The sequence below is a fragment of the Salvelinus namaycush genome, chromosome 17 (genome assembly GCF_016432855.1).
Source record: "Salvelinus namaycush isolate Seneca chromosome 17, SaNama_1.0, whole genome shotgun sequence".
Classification (NCBI taxonomy): Eukaryota; Metazoa; Chordata; class Actinopteri; order Salmoniformes; family Salmonidae; genus Salvelinus; species Salvelinus namaycush.
In genome coordinates, this window is record NC_052323.1 from 4,813,168 (window position 1) to 4,840,305 (window position 27,138).

Sequence of the window (27,138 nt, forward strand, 5' to 3'; positions counted from 1 at the left end):
TGACACCGAGGCATGGCAAATGTTTATTCACCAACATACATTTTCACCACTAATGTCATTATGTACACACAGTATCTCTCAGATCATACGCTGTTGCAAATTGTACCTGCAATAGCTAATGAATTTAAGTTAGTCTATTTTGAAGTTATGTCAATGCAGCTTTCTGCTTATAACGTGCATTATTCAGAACACCATACATGAACCAAAGCCACTTGTTTTATAACCATTTTACAATTCCCATATTGAAAGAATATGGTGACATTCAGTTTCATATCTAGGCACACAGTATAGTATTCTACAAGCTGTCTTGGCAGCAAGCCCTGAATGTGTTTTTGCAGCCACCTCAACTAAGAGGGTCTAGATTTTCTGATCTCAATGCTACAATTGTTGCTTTGTGATATGCCTGAATAAAAAGGGAGGAAAATAAAATCACAATCCGTTGTAGGCTGGTCCTCCACTGCCTTCGGGCACCACCCAGTTGATGTTCTGGCTGGGGTCCTTGATGTCACACGTCTTGCAGTGGACGCAGTTCTGAGCGTTGATCTGCAACCTCATACCTTCTCCAGTCTCAAGGGGAACGTACTCATATACACCTAGTAAAAGGGGGAAAGAAGGGCATCATTCAAATGGAAACAGGAAGCAAAGAGATGTATTCCATCCACTGTACATTTAATTGTTACAGGAAAGATAGAAAATAGGATGTTTGTGTTGCACCAGAATGCAAGGCCAAGCAGTTATGCATCGTAGGGGCCACTTTTTTTTAGATTGTGGAACTCCAGTAAATGTGACTCACTGCAGACATTACACTAGTAAAGGGATTCTAGTCTTCACCCAGTAGCTAAATTTTTCAATGGTCATTTAGTCTCCCTTGCATGCTTTTACATTTCTTCCTATTCTGATTCGGGTATTAGGCTATAGGCCTAGTGTAAAGTATGTACAGAAGAAATTGAAGTTGTAAATGCCAATTATTGTTATACCTTATTTTAATTAAAATGTTCAATGTAACTTGTACTTTAAGGTTTTAATGAGAATGTATTCGCCTCAGAGTTCTTGATTAATATTATATCATTTATGTCTGATTATCATACTGTATATGTAAGACTAAATACCATTTGTAATATGTTTTAGTGCAGGTATAATATAATATACAATCCAGATAAGTGTCTGATAAAAGAACATTACAAAAATACCACCGTTCACTAAAACTGCTATAACCCATTCACAGTTAAATGTATTTCTATTCTGATTTCAAACCTTACAAAATAAGACTCAATATGCGCTCTTCATTAGGAAGTGTGGGAAATGTGTTTTTCATAGAAACACATTTTCACAAGTGTTTTTTCTTGACTGATTACACCATGTGATGTATGTGGTGCTATTGTATGCCCTATCATTTGGAAGGGCTGTTTCTCAGCTTTCAAAACGTGTATCATCTTTTCATATGGTCCGACACCAGCAAATTTAGCTCAATGCACAGAGTTCATGGTCTTACAGTTTTGTGATTGACATTTTTGGGAAAATCTTGCCAGGGATGCAATAATGGCAATTTACCGTTACCTGGTATTCTAAAGCCTATTGTTTACATTCCCCTTTAAGAAAAACGAATTGACACAACCCTAACACGGAACCCAAACCGGCTGCGCCTTATCCTACTCCTCCTCTGGTGATGTAGAGGTTAATCCAGGCCCTGCAGTGCCTAGCTCCACTACCATTCCCCAGGCGCTCTCATTTGTTGACTTCTGTAACCGTAAAAGCCTTGCTTTCATGCATGTTAACATTAGAAGCCTCCCTCCCCAACCCGGATGTCCTAGCCGTGTCTGAATCCTGGCTTAGGGAGACCACCAAAAACCCAGAAATGTCTATCCCTAACTATAACATTTTCTGACAAGATAGAACTGCCAAAGGGGGCGAAGTGGGAATCTACTGCAGAGTTCTGTCATACTATCCAGGTCTGTGCCCAAACAATTCGAGCTTCTACTTCTAAAAATCCACTTTTCCAGAAACAAGTCTCTCACTTTTGCCACTTGCTGTAGACCACCCTCTGCCCCCAGCTGTGCCCTGGACACCATATGTGATTTGATTGCCCACCCATCTATCTTCAGAGCTCGTGCTGCTAGGTGACCTAAACTGGGACATGCTTAACAGCCCGGCCATCCTACAATCTCACACAAATTATCAATGAACCTACCAGGTACAACCCCAAATCCGTAAACACGGGCACCCTCATAGATATCATCCTAACCAACTTGCCCTCCAAATACACCTTTGCTGTCTTCAACCAAGATCTCAGCGATCACTGCTTTATTGCCTGCATCTGTAATGGGTCTGCGGTCCAACAACCACCCCTCAACACTGTCAAACGCTCCCTAAAACACTTCAGCGAGCAGGCCTTTCTAATCGACCTGGCCCGGGTATCCTGGAAGGATATTGACCTCCTCCCGTCAGTAGAGGATGCCTGGTTATTCTTTAAAAAAGTGGCGTCCTCACCATCTTAAATAAGCATGCCCCATTCAAAGTTTTTTGAACCAGGAACAGATATAGCCCTTGGTTCACTCCAGACCTGACTGCCCTTGACCAGTACAAAAACATCCTGTAGTGTACTGCATTAGCATCAAATAGCCCCCGTGATATGCAACTTCTCAGTGTAGTTAGGAACCAATAAACACAAGCCGTTAGGAAAGCTAAGGCTAGCTTTTTCAAACAGAAATTTGCATCCTGTAGCACAAACTCAAAAAAGTTCTGGTACAATGTAAAGTCCATGGAGAATAAGAGCACCTCCTCCCAGCTGCCCACTACACTGAGGCTAGGAAACACTGTCACCACTGATAAATCTACGATAATCGAGAATTTCAATAAGCATTTTTTCTACGGCTGGCCATGCTTTCCACCTGGCTACCGCTACCCTGGTCAACTGCCCTGCACCCCCCACAGCAACTCGCCCAAGCCTCCCCATTTATCTTTCATCCAAATAGCTGATGTTCTGAAAGAGCTGCAAAATCTGGACCCCTACAAATCAGCCGTGCAAAACAATCTGGACCCTCCCTTTCTAAAAGTATCTGCCGAAATTGTTGCAACCCCTATTACTAGCCTGTTCAACCTCTCTTTCGTATCATCTGAGATCCCCAAATTTTGGAAAGCTGCCACGGTCATCCCCCTCTTCAAAGGGAGAGACAGTAGACCCAAACTGCTACAGACCTATAACTATCCTACCCTGCCTTTCTAAAGGTCTTCAAAAGCCAAGTTAACAAACAGATCACCGACCATTTCGATTCCCACTGTACCTTCTCCGCTATGCAATCTGGCTTCCGAGCTGGTCATGGGTGCACCTCAGCCCCGCTCAAGGTCCTAAACAATATCATAATTGCCATCGATAAGAGACAATACTGTGCAGCCGTATTCATCGACATGGCCAAGGCTTTCGACTCTGTCAATCACCACATTCTTATCGGCAGAGTAAACAGCCTTGGTTTCTCTGCCTCGCCTGGTTCACCAACTACTTCTCTGATAGAGTTCAGTGTGTCAAATCGGAGGGCCTGTTGTCCGGACCTCTGGCAGTCTCTATGGTGGTGCCACAGGGTTCAATTCTCGGGCTGACTCTTCTCTGTATACATCAATGATGTCGCTCTTGCTGCTGGTGATTCTCTGATCCACCTCTACGCAGACGACACCATTCTGTATACTTCTGGCCCTTCTTTGTTAAATGTTTAATGCTTTTCAACCCATCCCCAAATTAATGTAATTGGTTCAGAGTTTGTTTTGATATTTTAACCTGTGTGTCGTGATTGCATTTGGTATGGGGGGATAAAATAAAATGTATGCACGATGGCGAACGCGCACAGCCGGTTTGGGTTCCGTGTAATACCTTTATCTACTACTGTAGGTCTGCTCTCGAGTGACTCATATTTGATTATCAATGAACCTGGGTTTGCAAAGAAAGGCCACTCCTTACTTTCCTGATACTACATACACATGATCAAAAGTATGTGGACACCTGCTCAAACATCTCATTACAAAATCATGGGCATTAGTATGGAGTTGGTTCCCCCTTTGCTATAACAGCCTCCACTCTTCTGGGAAGGCTTTCCACTTGATGTTGGAATATTGTCGCAGGGACTTGCTTCCAGAGCATTAGTGAGGTCGGGCACTGATGTTGGGCGATTAGGCCTGGCTCACAGTTGGCATTCCAATTCATCCCTAAGGTGTTCGATGAGGTTGAGGTCAGGGCTCTGTGCAGGCCAGTCAAGTTCTTCCACATCGATCTCGACAAACCATTTCTGTATGGACCTCGCTTTGTGCACGGGGGCATTATGCTGAAACAGGAAAAGGCCTTCCCCAAACTGTTGCCACAGTTGGAAGCACAGAATTGTCTAGAATGTCGCTGTATGCTGTAGCATTAATATTTGCCTTAACTGGAACTAAGGGGCCTAGCCCGAACCATGAAAAACTTTACAGTTGTCACTATGCATTGGGGCATAGTGACAACTATGTTTTCCTGGCATCCGCCAAACCCAGATTCATCCGTTGGACTGCCAGATGCTGAAGCGTGATACATCACTCCAGAGAACGCGTTTCCACTGCTCCAGAGTCCAATGGCGGTAAGCTGTACACCGCTCCAGCCGACGGTTGGCATTGCGCATGGTGATCTTAGGCTTGTGTGCGGCTGCTCGGCCATGGAAACCCATTTCATGAAGCTCCTGATGAACAGTTCTTGTGCTGACGTTGCTTCCAGAGGCAGTTTGGAACTCGATAGTGAGTGTTGTAACCGAGGACAGACGATTTTTACACACTTCAGCACTCGGCGGTCCAGTTCTGTGAGCTCGTGTGGCCTACCACTTCACGGCTGAGCTGTTGTTGCTCCTAGACGTTTCCATTTCACAATAACAGCACTTACAGTTGACTGGGGCAGCTCTAGCAGGGCAGACATTTTATGAACTGACTTGTTGGAAAGGTGGCATCCTATGACGGCCATTCTACTGCCAATGTTTGTTTATGGCGATTGCATGGCTGTGTGCTCGATTTTATACACCGGTCAGCAACGGGCGTGGCTGAAATAGCCGTATGCACTAAATTGAAGGGGTGTCTACATACTTTTGTACATATAGTGTAGGTTAAAACCTCTCTAGGGTATGTGGGACGCTAGCACCTGGCCAACATCCAGTGAGATTGCAGAGCGCCAAATTCAAATACAGAAATACTCATTATAAAAATTCAGAAAACAAAACATTTTACATAGGTTTAAAGATTAACTTCTTGTGAATCCAACCATGGTGTCAGATTTTTAAAATGCATTACGGCGAAAGCATACCGTACGATTATTTGAGAACATAGGCCAGCAGACAAATCATTACAAACAGTAACCAGCCAAGTAGAAGAGTTACACAAGTCAGAAACAGAGAGAAAATGAATCCCTTACCTTTGATGATCTTCATATGGTTGCACTCAGAAGACATTCATTTACTCAATAAAAGTTCCTTTTGTTCGATAAAGTCTCTCTTTATATCCAAAAACCTCCGTTTTGTTCACGCGTTTTCTTCAGTAATCCACAGGCTAAACGCAGTCACAACAGGCAGACAAAAAATCCTAATTGTATCCGTAAAGTTCCTAGAAACATGTCAAACGATGTTTATATTCAATCCTCAGGTTGTTTTTAGCCTAAATAATCGATAATATTTCAACCGGACAATAACGTTGTCAATATAAACGGTAAACATGAAAGGCACTCTCTCGGTCGCGCGCATGAAAAAGCTCTGTGACACAGCAGGGTCCACTCATTCAGACTGCTCTTACTTCCTAATTTTTCAGAATACAAGCCTGAAACAATTTCTAAAGACTGTTGACATCTAGTGGAAGGCATAGGAACTGCAATTTGAGTCCTAAGTCAATGGATACTGTAATGGCATTGAATGGAAAACTAAAAAAAACAACAAAAAAACTACTTCCTGAATGGATTTCTCAGGTTTTCGACTGCCAAATCAGTTCTGTTATACTCAGACACGGTTTTAACAGTTTTGGAAACTTTAGAGTGTTTTCTATCCAAATCTACCAGTTATATGCATATCATATCTTCTGGGCCCGAGTAGCAGGCAATTTAATTTGGGCATGCTTTTCATCCAAAATTCCAAATGCTGCCCCCTACCCTAGAGAAGTTTTAATGATAGATTTGTGAATATAGCTATGCAGCCAGATTCATGATTGGTGTGTGCAGTGCAGTCCTCCCAAACAGCCATTATGTGTCCCTAACCATTATCCATGAGATTACCACCCATTTTTAAATGTCAAGTTCAACAATGTATGTAATAGTTATATTATGGATGGAAACCCTTAAAAGAGATGCAAAATAAATCACAAGTTCAGGGACAGTATTTGGGCCAGACATCTGTGGAGAAGACTGCTTTCTAACAGTTGTCTGCATGTCGAATCAATCATACTGCATGCATTACATCTCTGCCTTAGTAGCAGTAATGGGTTATATGTCCATTTCACAAATATATATAACTCTGATAATTTATTGAGACTTCCAGAGAATAAACCTGGCTGTGCTGATCAATATCAATGTCTTGAGTCATACTGGTCGTGCAGGCAATGACAGCACTTGGAAGCGGCAATGGTGTGCTTGCGCTTTATTGATGGAGGGCCAGGTCTTTTAGTGGACAGTAATATTCAATTCCACAGAGATCCCTGGCCTAGCTCCATACCTCCTAGGTGGAGCTATTGGGCACGTTCCAGGTCGTTTTCATTGCAGTCGCGCTGCACAGATTATTATCTCTCACAATGCCTGAAGGCACCACAGTAGTATTACACAGCAATCTTAAAAACATGCTGTTTTCAAGGAATTGTTAACCTCTTTGGGCTGGGGGGCAGTATTTTCACACTCGGATGAAAAGCGTGCCCAGAGTAAACTGCCTGCTACTCAGGCCCAGAAGCTAAGATACGCATATTATTAGTAGATTTGGATAGAAAACACTCTTTGAATGATGTCTGTGGATAGAAAACTGTTTGATTGATGTCTGTGAGTATAACAGAACTCATATGGCAGGCAAAAACTTAAGAAAAATCCAACCAGGAAGTGGGAAATCTGAGGTTTGTAGTTTTTCAAGTGATTGCCTATCCAATATACAGTGTAAATTTGGTCAGATTGCACTTCTTAAGGCTTCCACTAGATGTCAACAGGTCTTAAGAACGTTGTTTCAGGCTTCTATTGTGAAAGGGGAGCGAATAAGAGCTGTTTCAACAAGGGGTCTGGCTGAAACCCTTTAGTTTAGTCACGCGCGCAGCCGTGAGCACGAGCTTCGTTCCCTTTCCTTTCTAAAGACAAAGGAATTGTCCGGTTGGAATATTATTGAAGATTTATGATAGAAACATCCTAAAGATTGATTCTATACATCGTCTGACATGTTTCTACAAACTGTAAAGGACATTTTTTGACTTTTCGTCTGGACTTTGTAACCTTGTGCATTAGTGTACTAAATTCGCAAACAAAAAGGAGGTATTTGGACATATATATATGGACTTTATCGAACAAAACAAACATTTATTGTGGAACTGGGATTCCTGGGAGTGCATTCCGATGAAGATCATCAAAGGTAAGTGAATATTTATAACGCTATTTTTGACTTCTGTTGACTCCACAACATGGCGGGTATCTGTATGGCTTGTTTTGGTGGCTGAGCGCTGTACTCAGATTATTGCATGGTGTGTTTTCGCTGTAAAGCTTTTTTGAAATCTGACACAGCGGTTGCATTAAGGAGAAGTATATCTTTAATTCTATGCATAACACTTGTATCTTTCATCAACGTTTATGATGAGTATTTCTGTATTGATGTGGCTCTCTGCAAAATCACCGGATGTTTTGGAAGCAAAACATTACTGAACATAATGCGCCAATGTAAAATGAGATTTTTGGATATAAATATGAACTTTATCGAACAAAACATACATGTATTGTGTAACATGAAGTCCTATGAGTGCCATCTGATGAAGATAATCAAAGGTTAGTGATTCATTTTATCTCTATTTCTGCTTTTTTGACTCCTCTCTTTGGCTGGAAAAATGGCTGTATGTTTTTTGTGACTAGGCGCTGACCTTACATAATCGCATGGTATGCTTTCACCGTAAAGCCTTTTTGTAATTGGACACTGTGGTGGGATTAACAATACGTTTATCTTTAAAATGGTGTATAATACTTGTATGTTTGAGGAATTTTTATTTTGAGATTTCTGTTGTTTGAATTTGGCGCCCTGCACTTTCACTGGCTGTTGTCAAATCGATCCCGTTAATGGGATTTGATCCCTAAGAAGTTTTAAATTAATGTTAACTATTTTGGTTGTAATATCATCACCTCTTTGAAGAGCATAGTCACAACTACACATTTCTGATTATTCCATGCAAAACAATTGCACACATTTAGCTTGAGTTATACAGCAGTTAACTGGATGCTTTTCATGATCAGTAAACATCAATTGATCATGTGATTTCAGATACGCGAGGGTAGCCTCTCTCTCGCTCAATATTGGACACCATTAATTGGATATTTGAGGGATTTAAAATAAAAGTGAACTATAATTGACGAGTGGTTTAGGTTAATTTCCCAAGCTTTTTGGGCTCTGCCTGTCGAGCAGCAGAAGGGCACATTTGCCGATGTACTGTTAGCTGATAATGTTTACTTTGCAAGCTACCAGTAGAAACTTTGTACAGTTGGCTAAACATATTAATCAAAGGGAAGTTTGTTTTAAAGTGTTTGTCCTATATCAGAGATAAGAAGAAAAAGAAGAGACACAACCCTTTTGTTATCCACTAAACTACTTCCATAAATACTGCCATTCATTTTCTAACTGGTACTGGGCTACCTTCTGGCGAGGCTTGTGGGCGTCCTAGAGCAAAACATGTACGTGTCCGTGAAAGACTCACCTTTCTATAGAGGGATCATATTAGTGTGTAGCCCAAACTGTTGGGACGCTACAGACAGAAGTTGGCAGATCGGCGGTACCAACTTCAGACGAGTCCCGTGACGCTTGTGGGGGTCGTAGAGTAAAACATGTAGGTATTCGTAAGAGTCTCACCTTTCCATAAGGGAGTCACTTTTCACCACCGATGTGTTCTATTGAGCCCATGCAAAAAATATATCTTTAGCTTAAAACAGAGATTTTTATGGGGATGTTTTTATGCTAATTTGATTTCCGCAAGGCCGCGTAAAATGACTCGAGGGTTAATCACGATTGCTGCTGACAGACATGATAGTCTACATTGATTGATAGACCACGTCAAATTGGCTAGCTAGCTAATAACAGATCACATCTCTTAACAAGCCAACTTTCAGGGGATTAACAAGATGGCAAGCAAATCGAACAATATTTGGATATAGCCATCTATAGTGGTGATGACAGTAGTCCGACTGACAACTTTACTAGGACGAGGACTTGCCGATGTCAAGCTCTTTTCAACAGCCTAATCTGATGAAGCAACTAAATGACACATTGTTTGCTTAGCTGGCTACATGCCAATAGATAGGCTATCCTCACATATCTGAAATGACATGATCAATTAATGTTTACTGATCATAAAAAGCACCGATGTGGAAGAATCAGAAAAGTGTAGTCTGACTATGCTCTTCGAGAGGTGACTATATTAAAGCCAAATAGTTGGCTAGGTAGCTATAACATTTAACAATCCCTTGAAAACGACGCATAATTGTCAAAGATTTTAGCGGAGCTGGGGGTCTCCTTGCCCCCCAGCAGCCAGTGCTCTGCACTGTATTGTAACGTTTTAATGATAATGACCTATTGCTTATACCTATCCAACCCTTTCAGATCTAAATTAAGTGCCTATGTTGTATGGGCTAAGGATGGATTTGTAATTGTGCATCAGTGGTACCTGCTGGACAGAAGCGCTGCTCGGGCCCATCGTAAATGGCCAGGTTGTTGGCCACAGGGATGCTGTCGTCCTTCAGGGTGAGGTGGGGGGGCTGGTCCCCCTCGTGGTTGGTACCGCTCAGAGCCACAGAAGAGAGCAGGTCGAAGCTCAGCTTGCCATCAGGCTTGGGGTACTCGATGGGCGTGCACTCCTTAGCCGGTTTCAGTTGGGCTGAGTCCAAGCCTAGGGTAAAAGAGTTGGGAGTTATCAAACCTCGGTTGCAGGCCAGATAAAACATTGGTTTGTTCCTTAAAGCAATTCTCAGCATGAGTGCATGATTTTGATGTGCATATAGCAAAACAGTTGTTGCCTTGTCCAATAAGAACTAGGCTAAAACAGAAACAGACCATCTTTCCTGATGAATACGTCATACAATATGCTGTTATGCATATGCATCAATATGCTGTACCTGCATGTTTCAGTGTCCATGGCTCCTTCCCTCTAAGTATCCAGTAGAAGACACCAGTGTAGACCATGCCCCCGTACAGTCCAAAGTAGTTGTGAAACGACGGCCTGATGTTCCTCACTGCGTACAGCTCTTTCCAGATCCAAGACTTCTTCAAATTGTCCTCATACTCCGGTATGTGAAGTCCTGGAGGACAAATGAAAAGAAGTATAATTGTATTCAGATGACAGTAAAATGTTAGAGATGATCTTGCACCCACAAATTAAAATTGCTCATTTACTTTGTGTTTTTCTTTTAATAAAATAAAATAAATTTACATACAAAAATGACACACTGGAGAAAAGCAATTAACATATTCCCCCCCCCCCTGATTAGCATTAGCGATAAATGTCTCAACAAATTACACTCTTTAATAGTGTATTCATTGCATATTTTATAGTGTAGAAATGTGCCTTTGGCTTCACAGAGTTGTGTGTGTGTGAGGGAGCATTTAAATGAAAGGAAAAGGTTTTGGTCTGGTTTAACCTACCTGCCGTTTCAGATGCTGGGTCTTCGGCTGTGACTTTGGGGAAGATGGCCTCTGCGGCCAGCATGCCGCTCTTCATGGCCGTGTGGGTGCCTTTGATCTTTGGTACATTCATGAAGCCCGGACTGCATCCGATAAGCATCCCCCCAGGGAATGTCACTTTAGGGAGGCACTGGATGGAGGAAGACAGGTAAAGATTATAATCTTGAATGTAATGGTAAAATGCTTTCATGGAATAAGAACCAGTGGAAAACCTGACCTAAGATTCACGTATTTCCCATTTTTGATACCGAGACACACATTAACGTTACGAAAATGTGGCGCAGGACAGCATTTTTATTTACCCCTCCTGATTAGGGTTTCCATCCATGGTGCTCAGAATGAGAGAAATCCCATTTAGATTATAAAAAGAACATGCAAGTCGAGGATGCAACAATGTGTGGTCCTTCTTACCGAATTCAGATGTGCATTTTGAAGATGTTAGAATAACTCTCCACGTGTACTTTTCCTCAGCCAACAAGATGAGTTACGAACAGCAAAATCACTAGCCTATGTCAATCTACTATCCCCCATAGTAGAAAAGTTTACCTATTGTATTGGTCAGCTTTTCGAGAAAGAAACAGCCTACTCCAAACTGACTCTGGAACAGTTGTGGGACGATAGATCTCAAATTCATGCAACCAGTGGGCCTAGGCTACATACAAATAAACCTTAAAAAGCAATGAGTCTGATGCAACAGATCTGAATGTTTAGCTTAAAATGTTGATAAACTGTTCATTTCTTTACATAAAACGTAGCGATGCGCACAAGGCAGTAAGGCAACGCGCGAATGTTTGTTCCATAATGCAATTCATTGGAAAACACCATTGTGAAAGTGCACCACATATGCAAGCGGTTTCATGTGACAAAGATGAAAATATCTGTTTGAAGTGTTGAAAGAGGGGAGCTCTAATATGGGTTGCTAATATGACTAGGATTTTGCCTTTGTCCAGTAGCCAATGAGAGAAAGTTGATAAAAAATAATTGCCTCCACGGATATGGTCTGATTTTGGCTAGGCTACCTTGAAGCAAGGTAAGACATGCCTCATAATATGTAGTAAAACGTTCAGGTTTCAAACAATTAAGTATATGTTTTCAAAATGCATACTGCCTCCAGCTCATTGCAAAGTGGTGTGTGACGATCTGATGAAGGCTGCCTTCCGTTGTCTATGCATTTGCTGTTTGAGATGCTGTAGCAGCTGCTCTCGCGTTGTCTGACAGATTTTACACTCAAAGGCTCTGTATCTATATGCATGTGATAAATAAGATACATACATACTGTACATACGCTCATTTAATTATGCATTTAACCTATAGGACGATAAGCATGACCAGTCAAATGTATTTCCATCAATAGGTTAAAAAGCATTATTTCGCAATAGGATTTTTTTTCTTCTCCAGGGCAATTTGCCGGCGCCAATTTTATTTATCACCGAAAAGCTGGCTATTATTGGCTAACAGAAACCTTGGCAGAGAACCACACACACACATACCTTTGAGTAGTACATAAAAAAAATACACACACCTGATAGCCTCCCTCGTTGAGCGCCCTGGCTCCGTAGGCAATTCTGTTACCTCCCTCCAGGGTCTTGGCAACGAAGGGATGGTGCTTCCAGCGCTGGAACTCTCTGAAGGGGCTGAGGTAGGGGTTGGTGTAGTCAAGACCAACCTGGAAGTGGGGAAATACACAGCATTACGATTTTGATACAATCAGTCATTGACCTCAATGTATGATCTTCATAAAAGTTTGAGTTATCACATATCTCAAGTCGTCCCTTTAGGCCCAAGCTGGCCTAATGAAGCTTCACAAGATAAGTTGACAAGCATCCCCTTAAAAAGCCAATTGGATAAAGAGAAGGGTAGAAGTATAGTGCATTGTCATACACTGACCTCAGTTTAACAAATGTTATTTCATTTAGTGTTTAAACCGTTTCCAAGTGTTAGCATGACTGGTAGTTTGGCAGTTGACATCAATGGCAAGGAGCCAAAATGGCTGCCATAACCGGGACTCACCACAAAGCCCAAGGCCACCAGTGGCTCGCCCTCGTTCAGGTGGTAGAGGAAGGAGCCGCCATACGTGTTCCTGTTCAACGGCCAGCCCACCGAATGCTCCACTCTGCCCGGCCTCCACTTCTTCTCATCAATCAGCCACAGCTGGTTAGACAGAAAAACAACATTCATGTAAGTCGTTGTGCATAAAGCATCTGCTAAATGACAAAAATGTAATGAATATGACATTCTGATTTGGTTACATTATGATATCTGTATTGTATGACTGATTAAAAACAGATTATTTGTTTATTCGTTCCAAATACAGTTGCTTTGGGATTTTACCTCTTTCAGGCCAATGGCGTAGGTCTGTGGTTCACAGTTCTCCCTGAGGTTGAACTGCCTGTAGAGCTGCTTGGCCAAGTGGCCGTGGCAGCCCTCTCCGAACAGGGTCACTTTAGCATGGAGCTCCATCCCCCTCTCAAACACATCCTGCAGAGGCAAATTGAGAGGAACATTTTATTCTGATATACCAGGGATGAGGCTATTTGTCGCTTTCATAAAACAAATTATATTCTATTCAGTGCTGATTCTTCCTCGTTTTTATAAAATTCAGTTTTTACAGTCAAACTCTATACTGTACAAAATGACCATACATAGGAGAAAAACATTTGTACTTTGTCCAAGGAAAATAACTTAAAACTTTCCGTACAGTGATGAGTCCATTTTATTGACATAAATCTGCATAAGTTTACCTTTGGCGAACCATCCTTAGCGATGCCCACGTCATTGGTGGCAATTCCTTTCACACTTCCATCTTCATGAAACAAAACCTTAAAAACAAAATCTGAAATTTAAAACACTTTTGAAAGTAGAATGATACCTCAAGCAAACACGATCAATGAAAGCCAGTCACGATACGTCAACACATCAGTGAAATCCGATCTCAGGCATGAAAAGGGAGCTGGCTCAAAATATCAGTCTATATCTGGTCAAAGGCATACAATTATGTAAATGTTTACTGAGAAAAAGCTGACGTTCCAGGAAAGATCAATGTAGCTTGTCAATGGTAATTATCACGCCAATATTAGTAAGATGGCCTGTGTTTTCTGAAATTGTCATGAATGGTGGGCGGTGCTCACCTCAGCAGCAGCGTAGCCAGGGTATATCTCCACTCCCAGCTCCTCAGCCTGCTCTCCCAACCAATGTACAAAGTGACCCAGCCGCACAATGTAGTTCCCATGGTTGTTCATGGGCAGACCTGTGGGGGAAAATTAAAAAATTTAATAGAATGAAAAACAAAGACTGCACATACCATAATAGCTTTATGTTTAGGACAGAGCTTACAGGTGACAAGCTAGAGTTGTCATTTGAAAAGATGTCCTGTAAAACATGCATGTGACTTTACCTGGCAACATTGGGACAGGGATTCTATATTTCTCGGTTAGAATACTAAATAAATCCTCGGTCACTGGTGTGTTCAAGGGTGCCTAAGAGAAGAGTACACAAATAACAGAACACTTTATTTTTTGCCTAGGTGTTGCTTGCAAGATGTTCCCTATGTAAGGGAGGAAGAAGAAATTCGAAACGGCAGCCTTTCAGTTACTGGCTCAACGCTCTTAACCGCTAGGCTACCTGCCGCCATACCTAACTGCAGACGTATCATAGTGTTGTCTAGGACTGTGATGTACTCTCAACGTTATGTCTGTGATAGTTACGTCTGCAGTTAGGTATGGCGGCAGGTAGCCTAGCGGTTAAGAGCGTTGAGCCAGTAACTGAAAGGCTGCCGTTTCGAATCCCTGAGCCGACAAATCTGTCGATGTGCCCTCGAGCAAGGCACTTAACCCTAATTGCTCCTGTAAGTCACTATGGTTAAGAGCATCTGCTAAATTACTTAAATGTAATGTCTGAGACTAAAAAAATAAAACAAAGAATATGCCAGGTCCATATCCTGTGTGTATCTGCGAATTATGCTGCATATTTCCCTCACAACCTTTCCATAGACTGGCAACCTTTAGACTGGCAACTTTTCTTAGACTGACGTGCTCAATACTTAAATAATAGAGAGCAGAGTTGTGGACCATTTCATTTGAAATCTCTCTCAGTGGAAAGAAACTCCTGCAGAGTGAACTCAGTGTGAAGATGCCCCTTTCCTCTGAATGACATTTGAACATTTTCAACAGACCTGCTGAAGCAGCCCTCAGATGGGAGTGCATTTAATTTATAAATCTATCCCTCTCTCAGTAGAACTAGATAGGGCACATCTCCACAGGAGTGTAATTCAATTCATGAATGTGTATGGCCCACTGACTCCAACTCTGCTATAACTAAACAGAATAATGTAAGGAAAATCCAAATATTAGCACATAGATCAAAGTTTTTGCAGAAATGTTCAAATTTGCCCTGGGTGCATGTCACCAGTAAAGTAAGTTTGCCTGATAGCCCTAAAGGCTTGCCAGGTAATTATTGATGTCGCTGCCCATCTCCATTACCCAGAATAAGGAATACACACATGAGCAAGCAAGCAAGCGAGTAGAGTAGGGCTGTCCCAGACAATTTAAAAAAATCTTGGTCGACCAAGAGTCGTCTGTTCTTTCGACGAATAGATTGGTCAACATTTTTCCAGTGTATTTTTCCATATATAGACACATCCTATGGGTTTTAATCTAATCAACTATATGCACTGAGCTTGTCTAATGCTTTAAGCGCACTGTTTGATGAAATAATTAATACACACAAATAACTAGAGGGAGTCTGACCGCAATTGATTTGATTGTGCGGGCTGGGCTTAGACTTGCTGCGCTGTATATACACTTATTTTTTAAAGACAGCTAGTGACCGACTAATACCCGTTGTTTTTCACTCCCCCCTGCTGCAGCGACCACCACCGAACATCAACAGTGTTTATCACGCTGTCCGTGTTGCTGAAGCGGCAACAAAATTACAGCCATTTCTGACTGAAAAGTTCTGTTACGGAAATCCCTCATTTGTTAAAAGGAAAAACATTCCCTACTACCTTAACTCTTGCTCTCTTTCCATGACACATGTATGCATCACATGCACGTGACCAATAGGGCCTGACCTATAGCACATCATAAAAATGGTTATAACAAACTCTGAACACATTAACACGTGACAGCAAAATGGATGCGGAGGACAACTCGAAACAGAGGAATGTTTGTTTACTCGTTGCTCAGGACATGGAGGGGAAGTCAGATGTGTGGAATACATTTGACTAGTTGTGGAAAATACTGGAGATCAAGAAAAATAAGTTAAGGAACAATATAATTTGACTGTTTAGAACAATGTCAACCCTAAATAAATGATAAGCGTACTAGAGAGTCTGTTGTAATGTTTTTTTTTGTTGTAAAGCCTTTATTACAGCAAAGACTAATCAGTCGCAAGCATTCGTGAAAGCAACTGCCAAAATGGAACTGTTTATTCATTGTTTACAGCTAATTATTCCCCAAAATGTTGTGGTTATTTTATTTTAAAACTAAAATGCTTGATTGCATTTCAAATCATGAATGACTCGTATGCCGTGTGATGACTTGAACAAATTAATGATTGGTTCATACAGTAGCCCAAGTAATGAAATATAGGCCTAAGTTACGGTATTAAGATAACACAGGATGCGCCCTTAGGCCTACAGTTCGATCGATGGTGGTAATACAAGACTGCTATAATAAGTCTACTAATAATAATGATATGACTTATTATAATGATCATAATAGTAATAATAACAAGGAGGGTTATTATTATTATTTTTCTGACCTTTGGAACAGTGTAAACACAAAGCTAATTACAAGTAATACCAGAGAGGCTGTTCTAACGGAAGAAAAGTGTAAAGCCTTTATTACAGCATAACAAAGATGAAAAACAGTCGATTGTGAAATTGTTTATCCTACATGTGGTTGCGTGAGGCTTGGTGCTCACGGAAATCAGTAGGCTATTAAACAAACACTCAAACAGGCAATAGAAGCAGGATGTCTTACTTCTGTAGACATACAGTGCAGTTGTAAAGTATTCAGACCCCTTCACTTTTCCCACACTGTTACATTAGTGTTATTCTAAAATGTATTAATTTCCCCCCCTCAATCTACACACAATACCCCATAATGACAAAGCGAAAACAGGTTATTAGAAATGTTTGCAAATTTATATTAAAAAAAAAACAGAAATACCTTTTTACATAACTATTCAGACCCTTTGCTATGAGACTCGAAATTGAGCTCAGGTGCATCCTGTTTCCATTGATCACCCTTGAGATGTTTCTACAACTTGATTGGTGTCCACCTGTGGTACATTCAATTGGCTGGACATGATTTGGAAAGGCACACACACGTCTATATAAGGTCCCACAGTTGACCGAGCATGTCAGAGCAAAAACCAAGCCATGAAGTCGAAGGAATTGTCTGTAGAGCTCAGAGACAGGATTGTGTCGAGGCACAGATCTGGGGAAGGATACTGAAAAATGTCTGCAGCATTGAAGGTCCCCAAGAACACAGTGGCCTCTATCATTCTTAAATGGAAGAAGTTTGGAACCACCAAGACTCTTCCTAGAGCTGGCCGCCCAGCCAAACTGAGCCATTGGGGAGAAGGGCCTTGGTAAGGGAGGCGACCAAGAACCCAATGTTCACTGACAGAGCTCCAAGAGTTCCTCTGTGGAGATGGGAGAACCTTCCAGAAGGACAACCATCTCTGCAGCACTCCACCAATCAGGCCTTTATGGTTGAGTGGCCAGGCAGAAGCAACTACTCAGTAAAAGGCACATGACAGCCCGCTTGGAGTTTGCCAAAAGGCACCTAAAGGACTTTCAGATCACGAGAAACAAGATTCTCTGGTCTGATGAAAGCAAGATTGAACTCTTTGCCCTGAATGCCAAGCGTCATGTCTGGAGGAGACCTGGCACCATCCCAATGGTAAAGCATGGGTGGGGTGGGGATGTTTTTCAGCGGCATGGACTGGGAAACTAGTCAGAATTGAGGCAAAGATGAATAGCTAAGTACAGAGAGAATCTTGATAAAAACCTGTTCCGGAATGCTCAGGACCTCAGACTGGGGTGAAGGTTCACCTTCCAACAGGACAACGACCCTAAGAACACAGCCAAGACAACGCAGGAGTGGCTTCGGGACAAGTCTCAATGTCCTTGAGTGGCCCAGCCAGAGCCCGGACTTGAACCTGATCGAACATCTCTGGAGAGACCTGAAAATAGCTGTGCAGCGAAGCTCCCCATCCAACCTGACAGAGCTTGAGAGGATCTGCAGAGAAGAATGGGAGAAACTCCCCAAATACAGGTGTGCCAAGCTTGTAGCATCATATCCAAGACAACTCAAGGCTGTAATCGCTGCCAAAATGCTTCAAAGTACTGAGTAAAGGGTGTGAATACTTATGTAAATGTGATTTGAGTTATTTTTAATACATTAGCAAACATTTCTAAAAACCTGTTTTTGCTTTGTCATTATGCAGTATTGTGTGTAGCCTGAGGAATAAAAAAATAAAAAAATCTATTTCATAAATAAGGCTGTAACAAAATGTGGAAAAAAGTCAATGGGTTTGAACACTTTCCGAATGCACTGTATCTAGCTGGCAAACATTTAGTTGTGAATTCCATACTGTAACTGCTACACAACAGTGAGTGACTCAAGGCGCCGGTCTCTCATTGTTGTGTGCTTGTAAACAAACACAACGTGACTGGGGACTACATGTAAGCTTCATAATGAAAAAAATCCAAATTAACGCAATCTTCTTTATCTCCTAATGTATTGCACAAGTTGACTGCAGGTATTTACTTAAAGTAGCTACAAATATACACATTTATAAAACAAAATGTAAAGGAAATAGTTTCAACAATGTTGAAAAACCATTGCATGGTATACCGCCCAAGCCTAACAGATACAACGTTGGGGACAGGTCTCTGAATGTCCCAACAATTGAAGCTGGAGACAGATTGTATAGGGCCTATACACACACACACGAGATGACACTAACATACCCCTCTCTCCTTCCAGTCTGGGAAGAGTTCGTTGAGGGCGCTGGGCTCCAGGCAGGCCCCGGAGAGGGTGTGTGCTCCGATCTGAGACGCTTTCTCCACCAGGCACACACGCAGCTCCTTCTCCTGCTCTTTGGCCAGCTGCTTCAGCCGGATGGCTGCAGACAGCCCCGCGGGACCCCCTCCCACTATCACCACATCAGCCTCGTCAGCAAACCGCGCCATCTCCACACCTGGACAGAAACAAAATGCCACACACAAATAGGTATGTGTCACCAAGTGGGTTTGGAACCTCGGTCGTCTGAGCAGCACAAGAATGTACTAGCCCACTGAGCTACAGCCTAGTCATTAGCTTGGGGGAGATCACACAAATCTTCAGGTCTCGGGCAAGGTTACACAAGCCTCCATAAAAACAAACTGGAATATTAGTATGTAGTACTATCTGAATGTCAAAAGTAGAAACTTGTAGTTTTGACATCAGTGTTAATTTGCAACAGCATCCCATAGATGCACATTGAAGGACAACTAGTATTTTCCACAAGCACATGGAGTAGCCAGCCAAATATAAAAAGTTGACAGCCAGGATCCCCCAGGATTGCCGAACAAGCTCTATTTTTCGTGGCCTCTGGTACATTCGAATGCCGTGATTCAATCTGAAATACAAAGCGATTATTTAACACTTTATTAAGTTTACCTCCCTCATTGGACACATTAGTTGTGGTATTGTGTTTATAATTTAAATGACCGAAAATTTATGAATTCAGTGTATTGTTATATAATTTTCTAGGCCTTGAAGATCAGGACTATTTTCTAAGTAAGAGAACATTAAACTTTTATTTAAATGTGTTGTACATTAACCTGTCTTCGAGATTAAAGTATTTTACTGCAAGATATGAATTGACACAATTATGTTTGATCTTCAAATAGTTTATCAAAACAGAATTTTGGCTATTTACTTAATTTATTTAATAAATAAATCAAAGGTTCAATTTAAAAATCTATTTTTTTATTTTACCAGGTAGGCTAGTTGAGAACAAGTTCTCATTTGCAACTGCGACCTGGCCAAGATAAAGCATAGCAATTCGACACATACAACATAGTTACACATGGAATAAACAAAACATAGTCAATAATAGGGTAGAACAAAAAGAATACAAAAAGTACAGTGGGGCAAAAAAGTATTTAGTCAGCCACCAATTGTGCAAGTTCTCCAACTTAAAAAGATGAGAGAGGCCTGTAATTTTCATCATAGGTACACTTCAACTATGACAGACAAAATTAGAAAAACAAAATCCAGAAAATCACATTGTAGGATTTTTAATGAATTGATTTGCAAATTATGGTGGAAAATAAGTATTTGGTCAATAACAAAAGTTTCTCAATACTTTGTTATATACCCTTTGTTGGCAATGGTCAAATGTTTTCTGTAAGTCTTCACAAGGTTTTCACACACTGTTGCTGGTATTTTGGCCCATTCCTCCATGCAGATCTCCTCTAGAGCAGTGGTGTTTTGGGGCTGTTGCTGGGCAACATGGACTTTCAACTCCCTCCAAAGATTTTCTATGGGGTTGAAATCTGGAGACTGGCTAGGCCACTCCAGGACCTTGAAATGCTTCTTACGAAGCCACTCCTTCGTTGCCCGGGCGGTGTGTTTGGGATCATTGTCATGCTGAAAGACCCAGCCACGTTTCATCTTCAATGCCCTTGCTGATGGAAGGAGGTTTTCACTCAAAATCTCACGATACATGGCCCCATTCATTCTTTCCTTTACACGGATCAGTCGTCCTGGTCCCTTTGCAGAAAAACAGCCCCAAAGCATGATGTTTCCACCCCCATGCTTCACAGTAGGTATGGTGTTCTTTGGATGCAACTCAGCATTCTTTGTCCTCCAAACACGACGAGTTGAGTTTTTACCAAAAAGTTATATTTTGGTTTCATCTGACCATATGACATTCTCCCAATCTTCTTCTGGATCATCCAAATGCTCTCTAGCAAACTTCAGACGGGCCTGGACATGTACTGGCTTAAGCAGGGGGACACGTCTGGCACTGCAGGATTTGAGTCCCTGGCGGCGTAGTGTGTTACTGATGGTAGGCTTTGTTACTTTGGTCCCAGCTCTCTGCAGGTCATTCACTAGGTCCTCCCGTGTGGTTCTGGGATTTTTGCTCACCGTTCTTGTGATCATTTTGACCCCACGGGGTGAGATCTTGCGTGGAGCCCCAGATCGAGGGAGATTATCAGTGGTCTTGTATGTCTTCCATTTCCTAATAATTGCTCCCACAGTTGATTTCTTCAAACCAAGCTGCTTACCTATTGCAGATTCAGTCTTCCCAGCCTGGTGCAGGGCTACAATTTTGTTTCTGGTGTCCTTTGACAGCTCTTTGGTCTTGGCCATAGTGGAGTTTGGAGTGTGACTGTGAGGTTGTGGACAGGTGTCTTTTATACTGATAACAAGTTCAAACAGGTGCCATTAATACAGGTAACGAGTGGAGGACAGAGGAGCCTCTTAAAGAAGTTACAGGTCTGTGAGAGCCAGAAATCTTGCTTGTTTGTAGGTGACCAAATACTTATTTTCCACCATAATTTGCAAATTAATTAATTACAAATCCTACAATGTGATTTTCTGGATTTTTTTTCTCATTTTGTCTGTCATAGTTGAAGTGTACCTATGATGACAATTACAGGCCACTCTCATCTTTTTAAGTGGGAGAACTTGCACAATTGGTGGCTGACTAAATACTTTTTTGCCCCACTGTATATATACAGTGAGTGAATGAGGTAAGATAAGGGAGTTAAGGCAATAAATAGGCCATGGTGGTGAAGTAATTACAATATAGCAATTAAAACACTGGAATGGTAGATGTGCAGAAGATGAATGTGCAAGTAGAGATACTGGGGTGCAAAGGAGCAAAAAATAAATAAATACAGTATGGGGATGAGGTAGGTAGATAGATGGGCTGTTTACAGATGGGCTATGTACAGGTGCAGTGATCTGTGAGCTGCTCTGACAGCTGGTGCTTAAAGCTAGTGAGGGAGAGATGAGTCTCCAGCTTCAGAGATTTTTGCAGTTCATTCCAGTCATTGGCAGCAGAGAACTGGAAGGAAAGACAACCAAAGGAGGAATTGGCTTTGGGGGTGACCAGTGAGATATACTTGCTGGAGCGCGTGCTACGAGTGGGTGCTGCTATGGTGACCAGTGAGCTGAGATAAGGTGGGGCTTTACCTAGCAGAGACTTGTAGATAACCTGTAGCCAGTGGGTTTGGCGACGAGTATGAAGCAAGGGCCAACCAACGAGAGCGTACAGGTCGCAATGGTGGGTAGTGTATGGGGCTTTGGTGACAAAACGGATGGCACTGTGATAGACTGCATCCAGTTTGTTGAGTAGAGTGATGGAGGCTATTTTATAGATGACATCACCGAAGTCGAGAATCGGTAGGATGGTCAGTTTTACGAGGGTATGTTTGGCAGCATGAGTGAAGGATGCTTTGTTGCGCTATAGGAAGCCGATTCTAGATTTGATTTGGGATTGGAGATGCTTAATGTGAGTCTGGAAGGAGACTTTACAGTCTAACCAGACACCTAGGTATTTGTAGTTGTCCACGTATTCTAAGTCAGATCCATCCAGAGTAGTGATGCTGGACGGGCGAGCAGGTGCGGGCAGTGATCGGTTGAATAGCATGCATTTAGTTTTACTTGTGTTTAAGAGCAGTTGGAGGCCACGGAAGGAGAGATGTATGGCATTGAAGCTCGTCTGGAGGTTAGTTAACACAGTGTCCAGAGGGGACAGAAGTATACAGAATGGTGTCGTCTGCGTAGAGGTGTATCAGAGAATCACCAGCAGCAAGAGCAACATCATTGATGTATACAGAGAAGAGAGTCGGCCCGAGGATTGAACCCTGTGGCACCCCCATAGAGACTGCCAGAGGTCCGGACAACAGGCCCTCCGATTTGACACACTGAACTCTATCAGAGAAGTAGTTGGTAAACCAGGCGAGGCAATCATTTGAGAAACCAAGGCTGTCGAGTCTGCCAATAAGAATGTGGTGATTGACAGAGTCAAAAGCCTTGGCCAGGTAATTATGTGATGGGCACTTTCTCAAATGGGTCTCTAAAATAAACAGAACAAATGCTCAAATAAGTTCTGGGTCCATAGGTGATAAGATATCAGTTAAATTAGTGAAATAATTAACAAGTGTTTGCAACTCTTTGAATTGCAGTATGTCATTAATAAAATAAAATGTTAAACTTGTTTTACAAGATTCTTTAAGAAGAAGTTGTAAGAGTCTACCGACTTCCAAAGGCTTCAAGCTTCCTTTTAAGAGGCATTTTCTCAGCTATCTGCAATAATAGGTATGACTGAAAAATGAAGCAGGTGTTAATCATGGGCTTTGCTACGCAGAAAGCAGCAGTTGATTACTCCATTGTCAACACTTGGATTAAATCAGTAGACCTATATAAATAATCTTTGAAAATACTATATACAGTGCATTCATTAAGTATTCAGACCCCTTCACTTTTTACACATTGTTAAGTTACAGCCTTATTCTAAAAAGATTTAATACATTTTCCTCAATCTACACACAATAACCCATAATGACAAAGTGAAAACAGGCTTTTAGAAAATGTTTGCAAATGTAGAGTGCGGCAGGTAGCCTAGTGGTTAGAGCGTTGGACTAGTAACAGAAAGGTTGAGAGAGGTTGTGAGAAAAACAAAGGTGTTTGGGTCTTGCATAATATAATGCATTCCATTTCAGACAGTGTGCCAAGGGTGAGGAGGATTACACAGTACCTTCCCATCGTGGGTCTTTGTCCCTGGGGAAGATTGTGTAGTGTGATGTTATGCGAGGCATCACTGCAGACGAGCAATTCCGTCTCCACATGTAGTGCTGTGGAGGTGCATGTTCCGCTTGCACTGTTTTCAATGCTCGTATACACCTCTGGGCTGCAAAGAACAAGGCAGATCCGGTCAGTGCCGACTGGGAGGAAGCTGATAAGGTTAGGTCCTACTGTATACCTTCAGAGTGTGTACACAAGTTACCTTATGCACAGTACAGACAGACAGTAAAAAGGACACTCAAGACATGACTTTGTTTACGGCTATCTTGATGACTCAAGTCATTATGGAAGTTTTATTGGAGTCATACAGAACTGTTACGCTGTACAATACATTGCAACTGAACGTGTCACTATTCTTCTGCGTAGCAGCCTATGAGATTTGTATGGGCGTATGTAGCAGTGGAGGTTTATCAGGAGGTAGGGGAGGACCATCCTACTCAGCAAATTTCATAAAAATAGTGAAACTTTTAAAAAAGTGATCCTTTTTAGATAAAACTATAGTAAATATATTCATGTCACCAAATAACTGATTAAACCTGTTTTGCAATTAAGTTCTACAGTAGCCTCAACAGCCTCTAGGGTAGCACCATGGTGTAGCCGGTGGGCAGCTATTACATTGACTTCAATACAAAACCCAGGAGGCTCATGGTTCACATCCCTTTTCCATAGACTTACACAGTAATTATAAACGACTTCCGGGGGACGTCCTCCAACCTATTAGAGCTCTTGCAGTATGAACTGATGTTGTCCATCCAATCAAAGGATCAGATAATTAATATAGTAGTAGCATAACCTACAGCTAGCTAACGCGGCAGTGCATATAATGCGGGGAGTAGTTGACTCAGAGAGAGAAAGACAATAGCTTAACAGTTGAACAAATTCATTTCTTCAAAAATTAATGAGAAGCAGCAGGGCTATATTTTGTTGTATTTCTTCTCTTCTTAGTTTACCTTTTACTTACTTAGGTTATGCAGCTAATTTAGCCTACTCAACAACCTGACTGAAAAAAGAGAGGAATGTTATTTATGTTAGCTTGTAGGCTAAGGCTATCCACCACTGCAACTCTTCCAAGTTAAGCTTTCGGTTTTATAAATTTATTGCCACTGGGGTCCGCTGGTGTAACTGCTAAACTACTTGCTGTACACTGTACTGCATGATTGTACACATGTTTTGTGGGTTTACTACATGTTAGATGTTAATATGGTAACATCGATGTAGGCTAAGTAGCGGTTATGGTATGAAGGTTTGGCTTGGAGAGGTTTTTGCACCTGGTCACAGACAGCGGTTGTGTTGTGCACTGAAGTCCACAAGCAAAGGGAAAAGGTGAGAGGAGAAGAGCGCGTAAATGTGAAAAGGAATTAAACAACGAGCAAAGTGATGTTGATGCATGCTTTGTGGCTGCTATGAGAGTGAACTGTGTGTGCAGGTGATCTGGGGGGAATTCATTCGGCTGATTCTGTTGCAAAACGTTTCTTAAATGGAATGAAACAGGGAGGGACCTACCTGAATTAATCAATACAAACTCTGATTTTTGACTAATGATTACACCCCTGATCAGCTTGATGCAGGCAAGAGTGTGCAAGGTCGGTATTGTAAGTTTCACTATGTCATCTTGATTAATCCAATTTGTCTCTCGAACTGTGCACCTACATTATTAACTTTCATTTGTAGGCTAGGTTGTAGCAACCTCATGATGGGTATAGGGCAAATTCTAGTGTCCCGTAGAAGCGTGAACCCATCTATGTTAGATTGAGCTGGGTGAATGGTACAGTGTATGAATGACAGTTATCCAATATGCTATAATAGAAATAAGGCCATATACTTGTTATTTTGTCCTCCCTAATTTTGAACGGTACCAACCACCACTGATGTGCAATTGTCAATAGGCATGTAACCCACGTCCATTTAGGTCATGAGATTGTCAGCAAAAGAGTACTGGTATCAGCCAGTTAATTACGTTATCACCTATAGCAGTCAACAAATACGGCTAGCTTTCCCGAGACAAACAAATGATTCGTGCCTTGGCTTGTCAGTAGATTGACGCCATGAGACGTCACAACTGTCAATATTGACACTCACGGTCAAGCTAGCTAGCTAGCTAAGATAGTCATCCAATTACTTTTGAAAGTGCATAACTAATGATATTAGTTTAGTTCAATATTAGTTAAAAACGTACAAAATACTTAATGTATTTTTGCACGTACTAAACTAACATTGGCTGACCAAAGGACAATCGTTAGTGACCTATATTATAACAGTATTTGATTTCAACTTTGCCCTATATTTAGCTTAGCTAACTAGCTTAGCAAACCGAGCAAAGGTGCTAGACTGGAGCTACCGTTTCAAGATTCCACAAAGCTAATGTCAACCTTATTTACTAAGTAAATGTTAGCCAATGCCACTCTCAAATTATAGATAACTATCATTTACAAAATAGGTGAACCAATAAGTGTCAAAAGGCAAGACAGAGAACATATGGGAAATGACAGGCGTGTGAATAGCTGGTTACCTAACTTACCTTGAACTGAATATCTGCTAGCTGGAAACATCGTATGAGTTGGTCAGCTACTGCTAGTTAACTAGCTAGCAGCAGTCCTCTTTAGGTACTGACAAAGGGCTCTTGCAGCTCAGCCACCCCAATGATCATGCAAGTCTGTTGGGACAATAAAATTCGTCTCATAACAGACCATTGAAGTTGTCCGTAACTCCGCACAGTGCGCATATGCTTCAATGTTCTGGCACGTTCACGTGAGTCAAAAGAGGCGGTACCTGGGTAAATTTTGATCTAAAAACCGGAAATTAGTTACCTCTGTTTCGTTCCCTATGGGGAAAATTAATGGGGAAATAATAACGTTTTGGGATAAACCGCAACAATTAGGTCTGAGGTTAACACAAGCTTAGGAAATCTTATACGTTTAGTTTTTATACGTTTTTTATTGTTTTCAGTCAGTTTTTTATTTATTTTCGGCGTTTATCCAAAAACCCGACAAAAACTCAATTTATTTCACCATAGGCTTTGGCCAACAAGCCATTGCTGAGTTAGTGCCTACAAAAAGATGCCATTACTATTGCTTTCTATAGAACCCCACAGTGGACACATCATAATACCCATAAAACCTTGCAGTGAAACACAGAAATGGTTCTAATCATCTTCCACCATTCATTTTTTACATAGTGAATTTTACAAGCACTTAAAATGTAGTATGTGTTTGGTGTAGTTTTACCTTGGTGTGATGTTTTGATTACCATGTAATTCTCTCTTGGACAAGGTGAGTTTTATCAATATATTTACCTCAATTTACTCTGAATTTTTTATTAGCAACAGAGAGAACCTCAGCAAGGCAAAAAATCCTGAGGAAGTTCCTGCACTTCATCTTTAGCCGACATAGTCAGCTACCATTCACCAGCACGATCAGAGAGAGACCTGTGCCCAATCCATG

General features: G+C 41.5%; 1 protein-coding gene across 1 annotated transcript; it reads right to left on the reverse strand.

Moving 5' to 3' along the window:
• Nucleotides 1-10: 10 nt before the first annotated feature.
• Nucleotides 11-26,442, reverse strand: LOC120062245 (electron transfer flavoprotein-ubiquinone oxidoreductase, mitochondrial-like). Its single transcript, XM_039012070.1, has 13 exons — nucleotides 26,217-26,442; nucleotides 23,652-23,804; nucleotides 18,865-19,094; nucleotides 14,278-14,359; nucleotides 14,012-14,130; nucleotides 13,625-13,702; nucleotides 13,215-13,361; nucleotides 12,894-13,034; nucleotides 12,406-12,549; nucleotides 10,845-11,013; nucleotides 10,319-10,501; nucleotides 9,871-10,092; nucleotides 11-593 (listed from the first exon to the last, which is right to left on the reverse strand). Exons 1-13 carry the CDS (start codon nucleotides 26,245-26,247, stop codon nucleotides 430-432), a joined length of 1,863 nt encoding a protein of 620 aa, XP_038867998.1. The 5' UTR covers nucleotides 26,248-26,442; the 3' UTR covers nucleotides 11-429.
• Between the last annotated feature and the right edge of the window lie 696 nt (nucleotides 26,443-27,138).